General features: G+C 36.4%; 1 protein-coding gene across 6 annotated transcripts in view; it reads left to right on the plus strand.

Moving 5' to 3' along the window:
* The window catches only part of LHPP (phospholysine phosphohistidine inorganic pyrophosphate phosphatase), a 171,368-nt gene that overhangs the window by 23,237 nt on the left and 134,048 nt on the right, over positions 1-14,083 (plus strand). For all 6 annotated transcript variants that reach the window (XM_063307315.1, XM_063307320.1, XM_063307318.1 and 3 more), the window contains exons 3-5: positions 943-1,096; positions 10,869-10,932; positions 13,781-13,873. In XM_063307315.1, coding sequence (XP_063163385.1) covers positions 943-1,096; positions 10,869-10,932; positions 13,781-13,873 — 311 coding nt within the window. The remainder of the gene's footprint in view (positions 1-942; positions 1,097-10,868; positions 10,933-13,780; positions 13,874-14,083) is intronic.

Genomic DNA, 14,083 nt, shown 5'->3' on the forward strand with positions numbered 1-14,083 from the left:
GTAGTATCTTCACACTAAAGCCGGTACACAAGACAAACAATGTGTTGTCTTGTCTGGAACTTGTTTCCAGATTCATAAAATAGGTCCTTTTCTTTATCACCTCAAACAAATACGGAAACTATCAAAATAAGGTTTTTTTCTGTTCTTTCTTTTTGGGAAGCAATGAAGATAAAACCATCACCTTTGGTAGAGCTTCTTGTAATTTACAAGTAATTGTATTCTGCTTACTCGTGGACAATGTAAGCATTCTAAGAAAGGGTTTCAAAATATTTTCTACTTGAAGCATTTTTTAAATTCTGCCTTCTTTTTTGGCTTCCAGGCACTATTAGTTCTGCTTTTTTCACATGCAACCAGTTATCTTGAAATTCAGAAACATGACTTGAGGGGGTAGATGTATCCTCTTCTTGGTTTAAGCGTTGTTTTCGTCATGTTGAACTGCAACCACATGATATAAGGTTGGCAGCAAAAGACTGTTGTTGCCTTACCACCTCATAGACATGTTTGCTTGGTTTCCAAGCTATCAAAGCCATTTTGATTTTTGGAACTGACAAAGTGTTCAGCATAGGGGTATATGGCATGCATTTTTTCATCCCTATCAGTTAGCCTGTATTTGGTTCCTGGTGAACATGCTCTTTCTATACTTTCTAATTTTTAATTGCATTTATTTGTATTTCAGTAAAATTTAGGTTGTCTAAGGCCTGCTAATAACTCTTTTATGAGTGTGGATGGTTTTGGCTATACTGGACAACTATGTTTTTGATTTATAGAGTAAAATTTATACTGTAGCCTCTGAAGGAGAGAAAAATTTATTAATTAAATAAGGAAGCAAGCAAGCAGTTCTGGTAGTGATCGGTCTGCTTTAACTCAATATGCCTAGGTTAGTGTGTACTTGGAAACAAATGTAAGTTGTCATGAAATAAATATTTGTTTATTATTCCTTAGACCTCATTCCTGAATTTGCTGATATTGATAAAACAGATCCTAACTGTGTAGTAATTGGTGATGCAGCAGACAACTTTTCTTACAAAAATCTGAACAATGCTTTCCAAATTCTCATCAGCCTGGAAAATCCAATCCTGCTGTCTTTAGGAAGAGGGTAAGTTAATTAGTGTAGCTTTGAAAATGTTAAAAAAAAATAATGTTTCTTTGGAGTCTGCAACTTTTCAAGTCCTAACTGCCCTCTTGCCATCTTCTGTGGTGGTCCAAGTATCTTTCTCATTTACCTAACAGCTTTGGTAATGAAGACAGATGCAAATGATCAATTGACCTTCTGTGCAATTCCCTTATCTTCCTTCAGTCATTTTACATCTGCATGTGAATCAAAAGGGCACTGGAGAAGAGCTTTGACCCAGTCTGCCCATCTTCCTGATACATCACTTGAACAGTTGTTTCATTGTGTCCAATGGTAGGGCCATTCATGCTATCCGTGTGTGAGGCTAAAAAGGGCTAGTAAGATAAAACAAATGGTGGTATAATCTCCTTTGCCAATTTTCTTTTCTGAACCTATTTAAATTATTTTTTAATTATGGATGGTCAGATAAGAGACAGCATAGTCTGCAGCTGGATAGTGGGTGGGGCAAGAGGCTCAGAAGGGACCCTCCCTAAATTCTTGGGATGTAAAGGATATGGGGGGAGAATTGTACTTTCATGGAATAAAACTTCATTATTTTCAGAATTTAATTAAGCTACAAAAAAAGAGAGAATAGATAGAAAACAGAGCTGAAGAAAAAAAAAACTGTAAAAGTGTCAATAGAAAGAAGACAGAAACAGAAAGTGACTTCTGACATCCTCCAGTACAGATATAGATAGATTTACAAATCTAATCTCTTACAATTAATTAACCTATCATAACATTATTTCTATTACAACAAACCATTTAATCACTAAAACCCAAAGTCAAAACATCATTTTTTTCTATTATAAGCAAGTAATCTAAAAGTGGTTGCCAAGCAGATATAAATCCAGAAACCAAATGTTCTCTTATTAAAACTGTTAATTTAGCCATTTGAGCCACATCCATTAATTTAACAATCCAATCTTCAACCGTAGGTATTTGTGGTTCTTTCCATTGTTGTGCATATAACAGTCTTGCAGCCGTAATCATGTATAACAGCAAAACTCCATGTTGTTTCTCTAACTCCTTCTCCATCAATCCCAGAAGAAAAAGTTCTTTTTTTATATATATATTTACTTTAAGAGTCTTTTGGATAGTAATACATATTTCATTCCAGAACTTTTTAGCCTTCTCACAAGTCCACCAAAGATGATAACATTCCTTCACCCTGTAAACATTTCCAACAGATGTTAGTTACACTATTACACATTTTTGACAACTTATCAGGAGTTAAATACCAATGGTACATCATCTTATAAAAATTTTCTTTCCAGTTATAATTCAGCGTAAATTTCAAACCTTTCGTCCGCATGTTCTCCCATTGGTCCAGCATGATATTATATCCAAAATTCTTAGCTCATTTAATCATATAGTCCTTGACATGTTCATCCTCTGTATTCATTTGTAACAGGAGAAATGTACTTTCAGACTTGCAAGATTCTGTTAATGTAGCCTTACAATAAAGTAGAATTAGCTCATCTGGTCGTGTTTCCTGTCTGGTCCAGCTGGTAAGGCTGACACATATTCTCCTCAGTGTCATCTTTCTCCCTCTTTTTTATTGTGCAAGTACATTTCTTTTGTCAAAGTTTGTATTCCTTCTTTTGGAATCTCTCATTTGGCCAGATATTTTTTTTTAATAATATTGAGCAATAGATGGAGGTGGGAGGGGTGAAATAGTTGCTCAGCCCTGGGAATAGAGGAAGGATGAACAAGAGATGTAGAACAGCCCTGCCTTGGCCATGTTGTCCTTAAAAAGGGGCAATGAAGGTTTTGGACAGGCTTTCAAGATTCTGTTAATAAACCCTAAAGTAGCTTTCCTTGAATCCCCACAGTGTTTGTTTCTTGACCTGGCGTACCTCAGAAGGGTGACAAATAAAACTTTTTTGTCTTTAATAGCTTTTCTGACTCTCTTGCATATATTTGTCAGTGATTTCATTGTGCTGTTTTGAAGTCAAACATGCATAAAACATTTTTGGCAATTATTATGTAGACATTATTTACTTTGTTGTTGTTTATTCGTTCAGTCACTTCCGACTCTTCGTGACTTCATGGACCAGCCCACACCAGAGCTTCCTGTCGGTCGTCAACACCCCCAGCTCCCCCAGGGACAAGTCCGTCACCTCTAGAATATCATCCATCCATCTTGCCCTTGGTCAGCCCCTCTTCCTTTCACCTTCCACTTTCCCTAGCATCATCATCTTCTCCAGGGTGTCCTGTCTTCTCATTATGTGGCCAAAGTATTTCAGTTTCGCCTTTAATATCATTCCCTCAAGTGAGCAATCTGGCTTTATTTCCTGGAGTATTACTTAGACATTTCATTATCTGCTTTTCAAAATTAGCTATTCCAAGGTAAGAGTACAAAACAGAAATAAAACCATATGATGACAGCCTCTAAAACCATAAAACCATAGAATTACAGAACATTTAATTGATGTGACCATAATAGTATAACACCTTAAAACCAGGTCAGCCACAAAAGGCAGAGCAACCTAGGATGAACAAATATTTGTGGTTATTTTATTTTGTCTGGGGATGATGGGTGATATAATCAAATATCTCCCATCAACTGATCCAAATGCAGATATTGTAGCTTTCAATCTTAGATAGATTGATTTCTAAAGAACCAATATGGCTATTTATTTGTTGGATTCTTTGTTATTGGATCTTACAATATGTGAATCATGGAGAAGTTCTTTGGAAATAATGCTTCCTGAAGGACAGACTGTTAAACCTCAATGAGATAAATAATGTACATTTTGCCAGTGAATTTTAAAGAGCAAATATTTATGATATCACATAATCATAAATTCTAAATATTTTGTGCATGGTGGTATTTTAAATGGTTTTCTTGTTTATTAGTTCAGTCACTTCCAACTCTTTGTGACTTCATGGATCAGCCAGAGCTTCCTGTCGGTCGTCAACACCCCCAGCCCCCCAGGGATGAATCCGTCACCTCTAGAATATCATCCATCCATCTTGCCCTTGGTCGGCCCCTCTTCCTTTTGCCTTCTACTTTCCTTAGCATCATCATCTTCTCCAGGTTTTCTAACTGTCCCCAATTATTGCAGGAAGATATTACTTCAAAAGCTATAGAGATAGTAATGGAAATCATAACCTTCTGGATTGTTGACATAATAGAACTACTATTTGGAAGAAGCACCAAATTTCATTGTGAGATTGATTTTTTATGCTTCTTCTGTGATAGAGGAAACTGTAACATGCTTTGATTTAACAAATAAAATAGAGGATTCAGCAGAAACTACATCATTCTCTACGATAAAAAAGTCTTCTCATACATTTTTCCAAGCTTGTCCCTTTAAACTAAAAAAAAAGGCTGGCTCCAATGTAACTTTTTTTTAAAATCTAAAATTAAAAAAAATTCTGGTTGTTTAAGTTTTATTTTTATAAAACTGTTTGGTTTTTATTGGTCTAGTATCTTAATTGACTGCACACAATCATATACCGACTGCACTTGTTAGCTCTTCAGTCCTATTACATCACTAATAATTTTCACTAACCTTCACTTGTGCAACTTTTGCGGTGGGAAGTCTACTGTACTAATGTTGGCTCTGTGGATGTGAAAATCAGGTTCTGCAAAGTTTAAAACTGCATGGGAAGCTTAGACAAGTTAAACAGACTACCCATGATTCAAGAAGACCAGCTGCTTAACATGGGAGGGCTGGTGCCTAGTGTCACCCCTACAGCCACTGCTAAGAGTCCCCCAATGGGAGGAGATGGGTAGGGACAAATAAAATAAATAAAAAAATAAAATAAGGTACAGCAGTATCTCTCCCATTCAGCTGATGGATGGATGGATGGATGGATATGAAGGAACTGGAGATGGTCATAGCTGATTCCTGTACAGGTGGACACTGTAGCCACAATGCCTGAGGATCTCCTTAAGGGGGGGTGGTTGTTGACCTACAAGCATTACAGGAAGTGATTGGTCTCAGTGAATGCAGGACTTGATGCAGATCTCGAGGACTTCTCAGTGTGAGGCATCCAGCAGATAAACTTCTTTGGAGCAGGTGGTTGCCCCAGTTCCTTGTTCTTAGGGGCCGCTAGAATCACACGTCAGTCTGGGGAATCTCAGTCATGCCTTAAGGAGCATAGTGAACAAAACACAAAGATTACTATTGCTGGTGGTTGTACTGGATATAGTTGTGTGTTATGAGCAATATAGTGGTCACTAGGGCAGTGAGTCAGGTGGGTACTAGATAAGGGCTTTGTCTCAGTTTGCCATCCTTCCTGATTCATCACTTGAACTGCTGCTTCATTGAGTGCAGTGGTTGGACCACTCTTCTATCAATGTATTAGACAAAAAACGGCTAATAAGAAACAGTAAAGTTGGCTTTCGTTACCCATATTTGCACATGGCATTATAGGGATCAAGCTTAAATATTTTTAAGTAGGAAAATGATCAATAAAAGTTAGTAAATTGTCTCTACGCTTCAAGTAAATGAATGCCATTGTAGTTCAAGGAATGCAGAAGTCATGAATGCTTCAGAAATCCTTATCAAATCTGTAAGAATATACAGAAACATATTTTGGAAATACACTACTTTTTATTAGAAAAACATCCAGATGTTTAGAGCTCAAATCTTGTTTTGATATAAAATCATTAGAAATCTTAATTAAGGAATTCTGTTCAAAGCATCCTCAGTGAAAGGGGATAATCATTTACAAACTAAGATAATCATTTGCAAATACTCTTGAACTTGATAGGACTTTCTTCTAAGTAAGATATATGTTAAATCTTATTGATGTTCTTATGACTTAATGTTCTTAAATTCACATTATTCTTTGAAGTATGGCCACTTTATTTTATTTCTGTTAGCTGTGCCGTAGTTCAGAACTTCTACTTGCTTCTGAGACTTCCGGTGGGAATATGGCAGACTGAGCAGCTGTGCCCACACGCTCTGCAGGCAGAACTGGCATTGTGCCAGTTTCTTTGGGTGCAGGCTGTTTTCTCATGTAGCCCAGAGCATTTTTCCAGATTAAGCAAAATTTATTTATCTATTTATTTATTTATGCTTGGAATTGACCCATTTGTCCTCTGGACGGTGAGTTGCAGCCAGGAGATCATGGACAGCATATGCAATTGACAGGTAAAACTTCACCAGAGGCTGGGATTTCACCATTTCCGAGCTGTGCTGTAGCCTTAAAGGGACATTAAGTCCAGCTATCCCATTTCTAAAGCACCAAATTTTTTTTTTTTAAGTATTTGTACCCTAAGAGAGGCTTTCTACATTAAGGAGAAACGATCTCTCTTGGTGCTTATCATTATTTTTGTGATTAATTTTTTTTTATTTTTTAAAACTTTGGATTTTGCTTCCCATACAATATTAAGGAGGGTTGAAAGTATGTTATCGTCTCCCTGTTGTTATTTTTGCACTAATTTTAAAGATTTTGGCATTTTTCCTACACACTGAATCTGCCATTCTGAACTTTTACTTTCCTGCTGCTACTTTCTCTGGGAACTGTCTGTTATCTTAACTCAGTTCAGAAATGTTCTATTGACTCTCACTTTTGCCAGTTAAGTGTCTAGGGTGCGCCATAACTTACTGCTTCAGAAATGGAGGATCTTAGCCAGGCTTTCTCTGACTGTTGCCGAGATACCAAAGCAGATATTAAGCAGATTCTTTCTGATTCCTGCCAAGTTAATCTGCAAGACATTTGGAGTGTTGTGGAAAATATGTGGTCTGAAATGTGCCATCTGGTTGGGGATGATGTGGATGAACCTGAAGAATCTAACAGCGATGGAATTATCTCTCCTAAGAGTGAGATTTGGGTTTGGGTTGAAATCCTGGATGAAATTGGCAATGCTGAACTGAGGAACTTAAACTGAGAAATTGAGCTGCAAGACATGAGTGAATTTGGCTTTTTGATGGAATGTTATGGAAAAGAAGGGGTTATTATGTATGGGAGGTTTTCTGGAGAGAAGTCTGTGTTTGTGAGGGGAACTTGGGCTGTTTGATTTCTTTAAGAAAATAGCTCTGTACCTATTATGGGGATATGTAAATGTCTTGCTCTATTTTGACGTGGATTAAGGGACTAAAATATGTATTTGAATCGTCTTATGGTTTTGTATGACTTTACTTATCATTAATGATTGGGATTATGATTATTAAGGTTTTTTCTTCATGTTTTTGTATTATTAATGATAGACAATTTACATGCTTTTTTATTTTTTATTTTTATTATAGTAGATAGGAATGTATAGAATAGTAGCGGGAAGGGAATAATTAAGTAATTGTTACTTTTGGGGGGAAGTTGATTAGGTGATTTATATTTTTTCTTTTCTTTTAATATAAAGGGAGGGAGCAAGGGTACTTAGTTATTTTTACAATGTGCTAAGGGGTTGATTTCTAGAACTAATGTGATTTTGGTTTAATATATAGTAGGGGATTGATTATGGGAAATTGCTGTATATCCTTGATGTTTAAAGTTGGAAGTCACTTCTTTTTATAATCTATCTAAATTTTTTTCTCTTGTGTTTTCACACTTTTTAGTTCTTTTTTTCTTTTTGTAGTTTTTTTGTTTTTCAGTATCTTTTATCTTTTTCTGAAATTTAATATATTTTTTTAAAAGAACTTCTACTTGCTTCTGAGTAATTGCTCCAAACAGAAATGTAAGAGCTCATTAGAAGAAAGTAGGGATCAATTAGTTTTGGCTTCCTTTGAAGGAAAAGCTGCCACATTTAACCATGGCAAGCATATTCAGTGTAATACATTTTGTAATGGGTGCTCAGCTTTAGTTACTCTTGTAAGGTCTTATAACCACAACAACTTTGATCTATCTTTCAGTTGTGAATGATGATGGTGTGAATTTTGTCTTCATTCTGATGCCCTCTCAACAGCATTTGCAGCATGCAGTTTTTCTCATGTGTTATTTTATTAATATTATGTAAAGTGTAGCAGCGTTAACAGTGTTCAATTCTTTAACTTGCTCAGGAAAAAAAAGCAGATTTCTTTCTGGTAAAGTTTTAGTGTACACTCTTGAAACCTGGAGCATTAGAGTGACTGAAGCAGAATGCTGTCCTTGTGAAAATGGAGTGATTTACATTTAGCATCTGTTTTGGGTTGAGAGTGGGAATTGGCTTTGTAATTTCCTCTGTCATGCCACTGTCAGAAAATTAAGCTGTTTACGCTAGACTATAGAAGGTTAATGGTTGTTCTAGCAAAGGTCAAGTGGCCATTTTAAAGAGAGGCTGTGCTGAATAATCGAAAATGGCAGAAGGATATAGCATAAAATCTTTCTGACTGCTCATCCTATACATTTTTGTACCTTGCCTATTTGTTTGGGAACTTAAAAGAAAACCACTTGAATTATACAGTCCTCTCTTTTTATTGTTCTAATGAAAAAGAGAAAGGTACTATACTGAATCATATTTTGAATGTTTGCTGAAGAAAGTCAGTTGCTAAGCTTCTTTGCTAAACACAGTTATTTGGAATAAGTTTTCTCTTAGCATTTCCAAAGAAATTAGAATGGGTCTGCCAGCTTAGGTAGCAAATCCAAGACCATTTCTGCATTGCTGGTTTGATTCTGTCAGTGATAATATGCACTATGATCAAAGCCATTTATGAGAGAAGGTAGTATTGCTAACAATGTGTACTAGTAGCAGGGAATTTGGAACAATTGCTCTCTCTCTGGAGTATACACCCATCTTTTATAAAAAATATATGTGCCATAGGGGTCAGTTGGATAAGGCAACAGAGATCTATGATCAGGAAAGAATAATCCCCAGTCCATTTTAATTTGTGATGCAGGAAAAAATAATATTAGATAGATCTTCCCAATTGACGTGGTAAGTTAACCAACTGAATGAATAATATTACCATTAATTTTAATCATTAAGGAGCATTTTAATTGAAGGTTTATTTTTGTGCTTAATCTATTGCTCATAGATTATGGTAAGAAGGCTCTTTTTTAAAAAATTAAAGATGGCCTTTCATCCACAATAAGTGTTAGCTTTTGTTATCTCATTTTTTTCTTAGTAATTCAAAAGCAGAAACCTTTAATAAGATTTTGGTAAAATGAAAATTTATATTTTATTAATAGATCACAATGAAAGGGTGTTAGCTAATCACAGTTAAGGTAATGAATAATCCATGAAATTTAACAGCCTTGTCAGTTGATTGGCAGTTAAATTTATGAACAGCATATACAAGGTAAGTCAATTGATCTGTACAATATATAGTCTGCATTTGGACAACAGAGTAATCCTGTAATCATGGCTTATGATTAATTGTGAACATATCCTATTTAGTCAGCTGGTTAAATAGTGCTGCATCATGCAGATTGCTAGTAGAAACTTGGTTATTTTAGAGTTCTCATGTTGTTATGTTCTATCCTCATTAATCAGATCAAATTAACTATGGTTTGTTTCTTTGATTAGCAACAGGGAGGTAATATAATAATCTTTTGATAAGTTGAGCAAAGCAGTGGAGAGAGGCCTGTTGGTGATTTGTGGTTAACCATAAGAAGTAGATCTGCCCTAAGTCTTGGTTATTTCACGTAATCATGTATTTTTCTTGGCAAGAGTATGGAAATAGTTTGCCATTGCCTTATTCCTGGATTTTTTTTTTTACTTCACAATCTAGTTTATAGCCCTGTTTTTCTCTTTATGGTCTTCCATCCATGTACTAATCAGGTCTGAACCCATAATTTTTGAGATCTGCCAAGGTCGGCTAGGTGCTACCACTTACCTGGACCATCTTTTTGGCTGCTGAGACTCATTCAGGCAGTTTTCGTGGCAACAGTACAAAAGTGATTTGCCACTGATTTCTTTGGAGATGTTTTTTGGCTTCCCAAACTAGCCTACAGCCCTGGAATTCCATCCATGTATATACTGGGCATGACCCTGCTTACCTTCTGAGTTCTGAGAAGGACAGCCAGATGCTCTTTAGCATATGACATATTTCAGATACGATTGTTGTAAAACAAGGTATAAAACTATATTCCTGCTGTGCATAGAGAAACTAAGATAATAGAGAACTGATCCATCTTTCTTCCCTTTATGCGTGGGTGAAACTAGGCATGCTAATGCCTGGAATTTTATAGAACAATATGAAATGTTTTACTGCACTGTCCGCTTCTTAGACTATTGTGCCAAAATCTTTATCAATGGCTTTTGCAGATAAGTACCTACAAACCTACCACATGCATTTTGCATCTTCTTTATCTTACCTAGAAAGTGATAAAATGTTAGTACAGGTGGTCCTCATTTAACAACCACTTGTTCAGTGACTGTTCGAACTTAATGACAGCGCTGAATGAGTGGTAGTTACAACCACAAGCAAAGTCAATGGGGAAGTGGGCAGGAAGTTGTGGTCACATGAGGTCCTTGCTTAACAACAGCAACCAGGACTGTTGGAACTGCTGATGCTAAGTGGTGTGGTCATGTGGTTTTTTGACTTACAACTGCATTGCTTAACAACAGTTTCCTATCCCAATTAGCATTGTTAAACAAGGACTACCTGTATGATACTTTATCACTTCCAACAGGATCATTTGTTGCTTTCGGTACATGTTTGCATGTATCTATTCTCTTCAGCATTTTGTCATACTTACCTATTATGATTTTTGTTTATATTCTATTTAAATCTATGTATATATAGCCAGTTCTTTTGCTTTTGGGGGCAGAGAGTAAATGTAGAATGCTGTATGGAAGGTTTAGAATAACCAAATTAAATTAAAACTGGTTCAAAGGTTTGAAATATTGTATTTTAAATCTGCATATTTTCCATTTCAGACGCTATTATAAAGAAACAGATGGACTAAAACTTGATGTTGGAGCATATATGAAGGCACTGGAGGTATTTTATTGTTTTAGTAGATAACTTACTTTATTCCAGCAAAAACTTCACTAATGTATTTATTTATTTTATTCAAACATTTATATACCACTACTTCAAAAGAATCAGAGCAGTTGACATTAAAACAGCAGTAAAATCAAGAACATGGGTAATAAAAAGCATAACCCCCTAAATAATCAAACTACAAAAGCTGCCCAGATTCACTATGTCTGCTGAAAGCTCACTGGAACACTTACTGCATTGTATGGCTGTGTTTGTCATAATCGGCATGTGGTCGCAAATGAGTTCATGGTTGTTTATGCTAAGAATTCCAGATGAGGTTCTTATGTTTTCTCTGTGTGTGTGCGTGTGAATGTGTGTGTATGTATGTATATGTATGTGTACACACACACACACACACACACACCAACCCTATAAGGTCGGTCGGTCGGTCTGTCTGTCTTGGTGCTCTGTTGCCAGCTGTAGAAAAAAGTTAACTTCTTTCTTTGAGCTAGACCTGGCCCTTTCACTCCATAAGTCTGAGGCAGGGATGGGGAACCAATTGCCATCTAGATGTTGCTACGCTAGGCCTCAGATCACTGCCAGCAATGAGGGATGTTGAAGATTACATCTGGCCTGAAGATTTAGCTAGTTGCCTGGAAAACAGCACATTTATTATTAAAGAAATAATAAAGTGTACAGGGTAAAAAATAGATTCGAGAACTAGGGAATTTCTTTATATACACATATTAAAAACAGAGGTGTTCTAAAATGTATGGGTGAATATGAGCCCCCTTACTATCTTATGTATCTAATTTTACAGTACCTTTGTTCTTCAAACTGATGCCTTCCATATGTGTTGCATCTCCCAGAATTCCCAGCCACCATGGGCAGTGGCATATGTGTAATCTTTCCTGTGATGTTCCAGGTTTACATATGAAGAATTGCTTTACTTTAGGAATGATTATCTTTACTCTTACTTATATTATTTATTATTGTAGTTTTATACTGTATATTTTATGATTGTTGTTTTAATTGATTATTGTAAACTGCCCAGAGTCCCCAGATGGGAGGAGATGGGCGGGGACAAATTGGATGGATGGATGGATGAATGGATGGATAAATAAATAAATGATTTATCCCCAAAGACAGGATCTGCTGGTCAACTGGCAGGCACAGGATATTCATAGAGAGATATACCTTTTCCAGAATAAAGAAGATAGACAGACAGACAGATGGCACAGCAGTTGATGGTCCCAGCTGCACCAAGAGAATGACATAGGATTTACCCAGAGAAGAAAGATACGACCATTTTTCTTTAACCAGTATTTTCCAGTGAGCATAAAACATGGAAATTTTTTTGACCAAGACCAGTCATTGGTAGGTTATCTTACAAGCTCTTATACATCTTCCTTGATTGGCTGTGTGTAGCCAAGCACAGTTCAGAGAGTTGATGTTTACAATGAAATCTTGAATAGCAGAATATCCAATTTACTACCAGGTTTGACTGCTTGTGTATTTATAGCATGAACAGGGCATCTGGAGCTATAGGTCTCATTCCTCATATGTGTGTTTGCTGAGTAGCCTATGAGATGTGGTTGCTCAACAACATGAAAGTTGAATGTGACTTTAGAGATCATCTAGTCCAACTGTCTGCTCAGCGCAAGATCCAATTGGCAGAGATGGTGAAATGGATCTTTATTTATTTAAGGTACTTGAACTTCTCAGATGTAGCATGTGGATAACAGATTTCTCTTTCAAGGTATATTAACTTGGTATCTATTAATAAGTTACTACTGGTTATCTGGCAATATTTTATTGGTCCCTTAAGTTAATAGGTCTGACCTTTTGTTGCTGTTAATTTTATATGCTGTTTTGTATTATTTTACTCTTGCTACATTTGTATTTATTTTAATCTGGTCTTTCTGTCTGTCTTTCTCCCCACCACACACACTCCTGCCCCTCCTTCCCTTGTAGCCTTTTTCTCTCAGCAAAGTGCTGAAGCTACCACTTTTTTAGCAACCTTGTTTGCAGATGCATGCATGCATTTGTTTTATGCACCACTAAAAGTTACAACCCACAGCGGTTTAAAACAAGTAGCCAGTTTCTTATAAGAGAAAAGCAGCAGTTTGGACCAAGGGAGTAGGAGGCAGGATCTTCACTCTTCTACCTCACAGTAAACCTAATACTGGAAATGACAACATGGAACCAGCAAAGTGTTCCCTTGTGGTCAGCTGACCAGAAAGCAAGATGAGTGGGTCTTCCTATGATTTCTGGGACTGTTCTCTTTTTAAACCTGGGCTGCAAGTTTCCCAGATCAGTTTTGCAGGAATTTGTTATAAACCTTGACATAGCATATATTAAAATAAGCCACCCCAAATAAGGCACAAGCAGAGATTAAAGCAGGATCTATGCTCCTAACAGAGAATAGCCAGTTGGAGATAAAGTGAGGTCTGATTACAGTTTACATTTATTTGACATAAAAATGTTTACAGTTTGAAACATTAATATTTTGATTAATGCTCTTCCTGTTCTCAAAGTTGTTTTCCAGTCTCCTGCTCAGATCAAGATTGTTGAACATATTAGGCCATATGAAGGAACAGCACAACCTTTCCCCCCTTTAAAAATTCCCTGTGAACTTCTGTGCAGCCCATCTTGTACCTTCAAAAGGGCATCTTTAAAAATGGATATAAACTATTCCATCAAGCCCTGGATATTATTTTTGATATTTCTACAAATAGTATCCCTACCTGAAGCTGTGTTTTTAGCATGTCACCTTCATTGAACTGTCAATAATGGGAAGTAAGTTGTGTATAAATCAGACACTTTGTTTTGAAAGTTAACAGTGTTACTTTTGTCCTATTACTAGTATGCCTGTGATATTCAAGCTGAGGTGGTGGGAAAGCCAGCCAAAATGTTTTTCCAATCAGCCTTGACAGAAATGGGCATTGAACCTCACCAGGTAAGATTTCTAAATATTCTCAGAGTTGATTTTACCAATATTCCCAGGGGGGAAATGCGAGGGAAAAGTATTTCACTGGGGAAGAAACATGAAAACACAAAAATGTATAACTTTTAAGCTTTGAGCTTGCGAAAACAGCTGTTCTCTGTCTCTGAAAAGAAAATCTGCATGGATTCATTTCTCCCATGTTAAATTGTTCACATAGGCAGA

This window comes from Candoia aspera, chromosome 6, assembly GCF_035149785.1.
Source record: "Candoia aspera isolate rCanAsp1 chromosome 6, rCanAsp1.hap2, whole genome shotgun sequence".
In the NCBI taxonomy this organism is placed as follows: Eukaryota; Metazoa; Chordata; class Lepidosauria; order Squamata; family Boidae; genus Candoia; species Candoia aspera.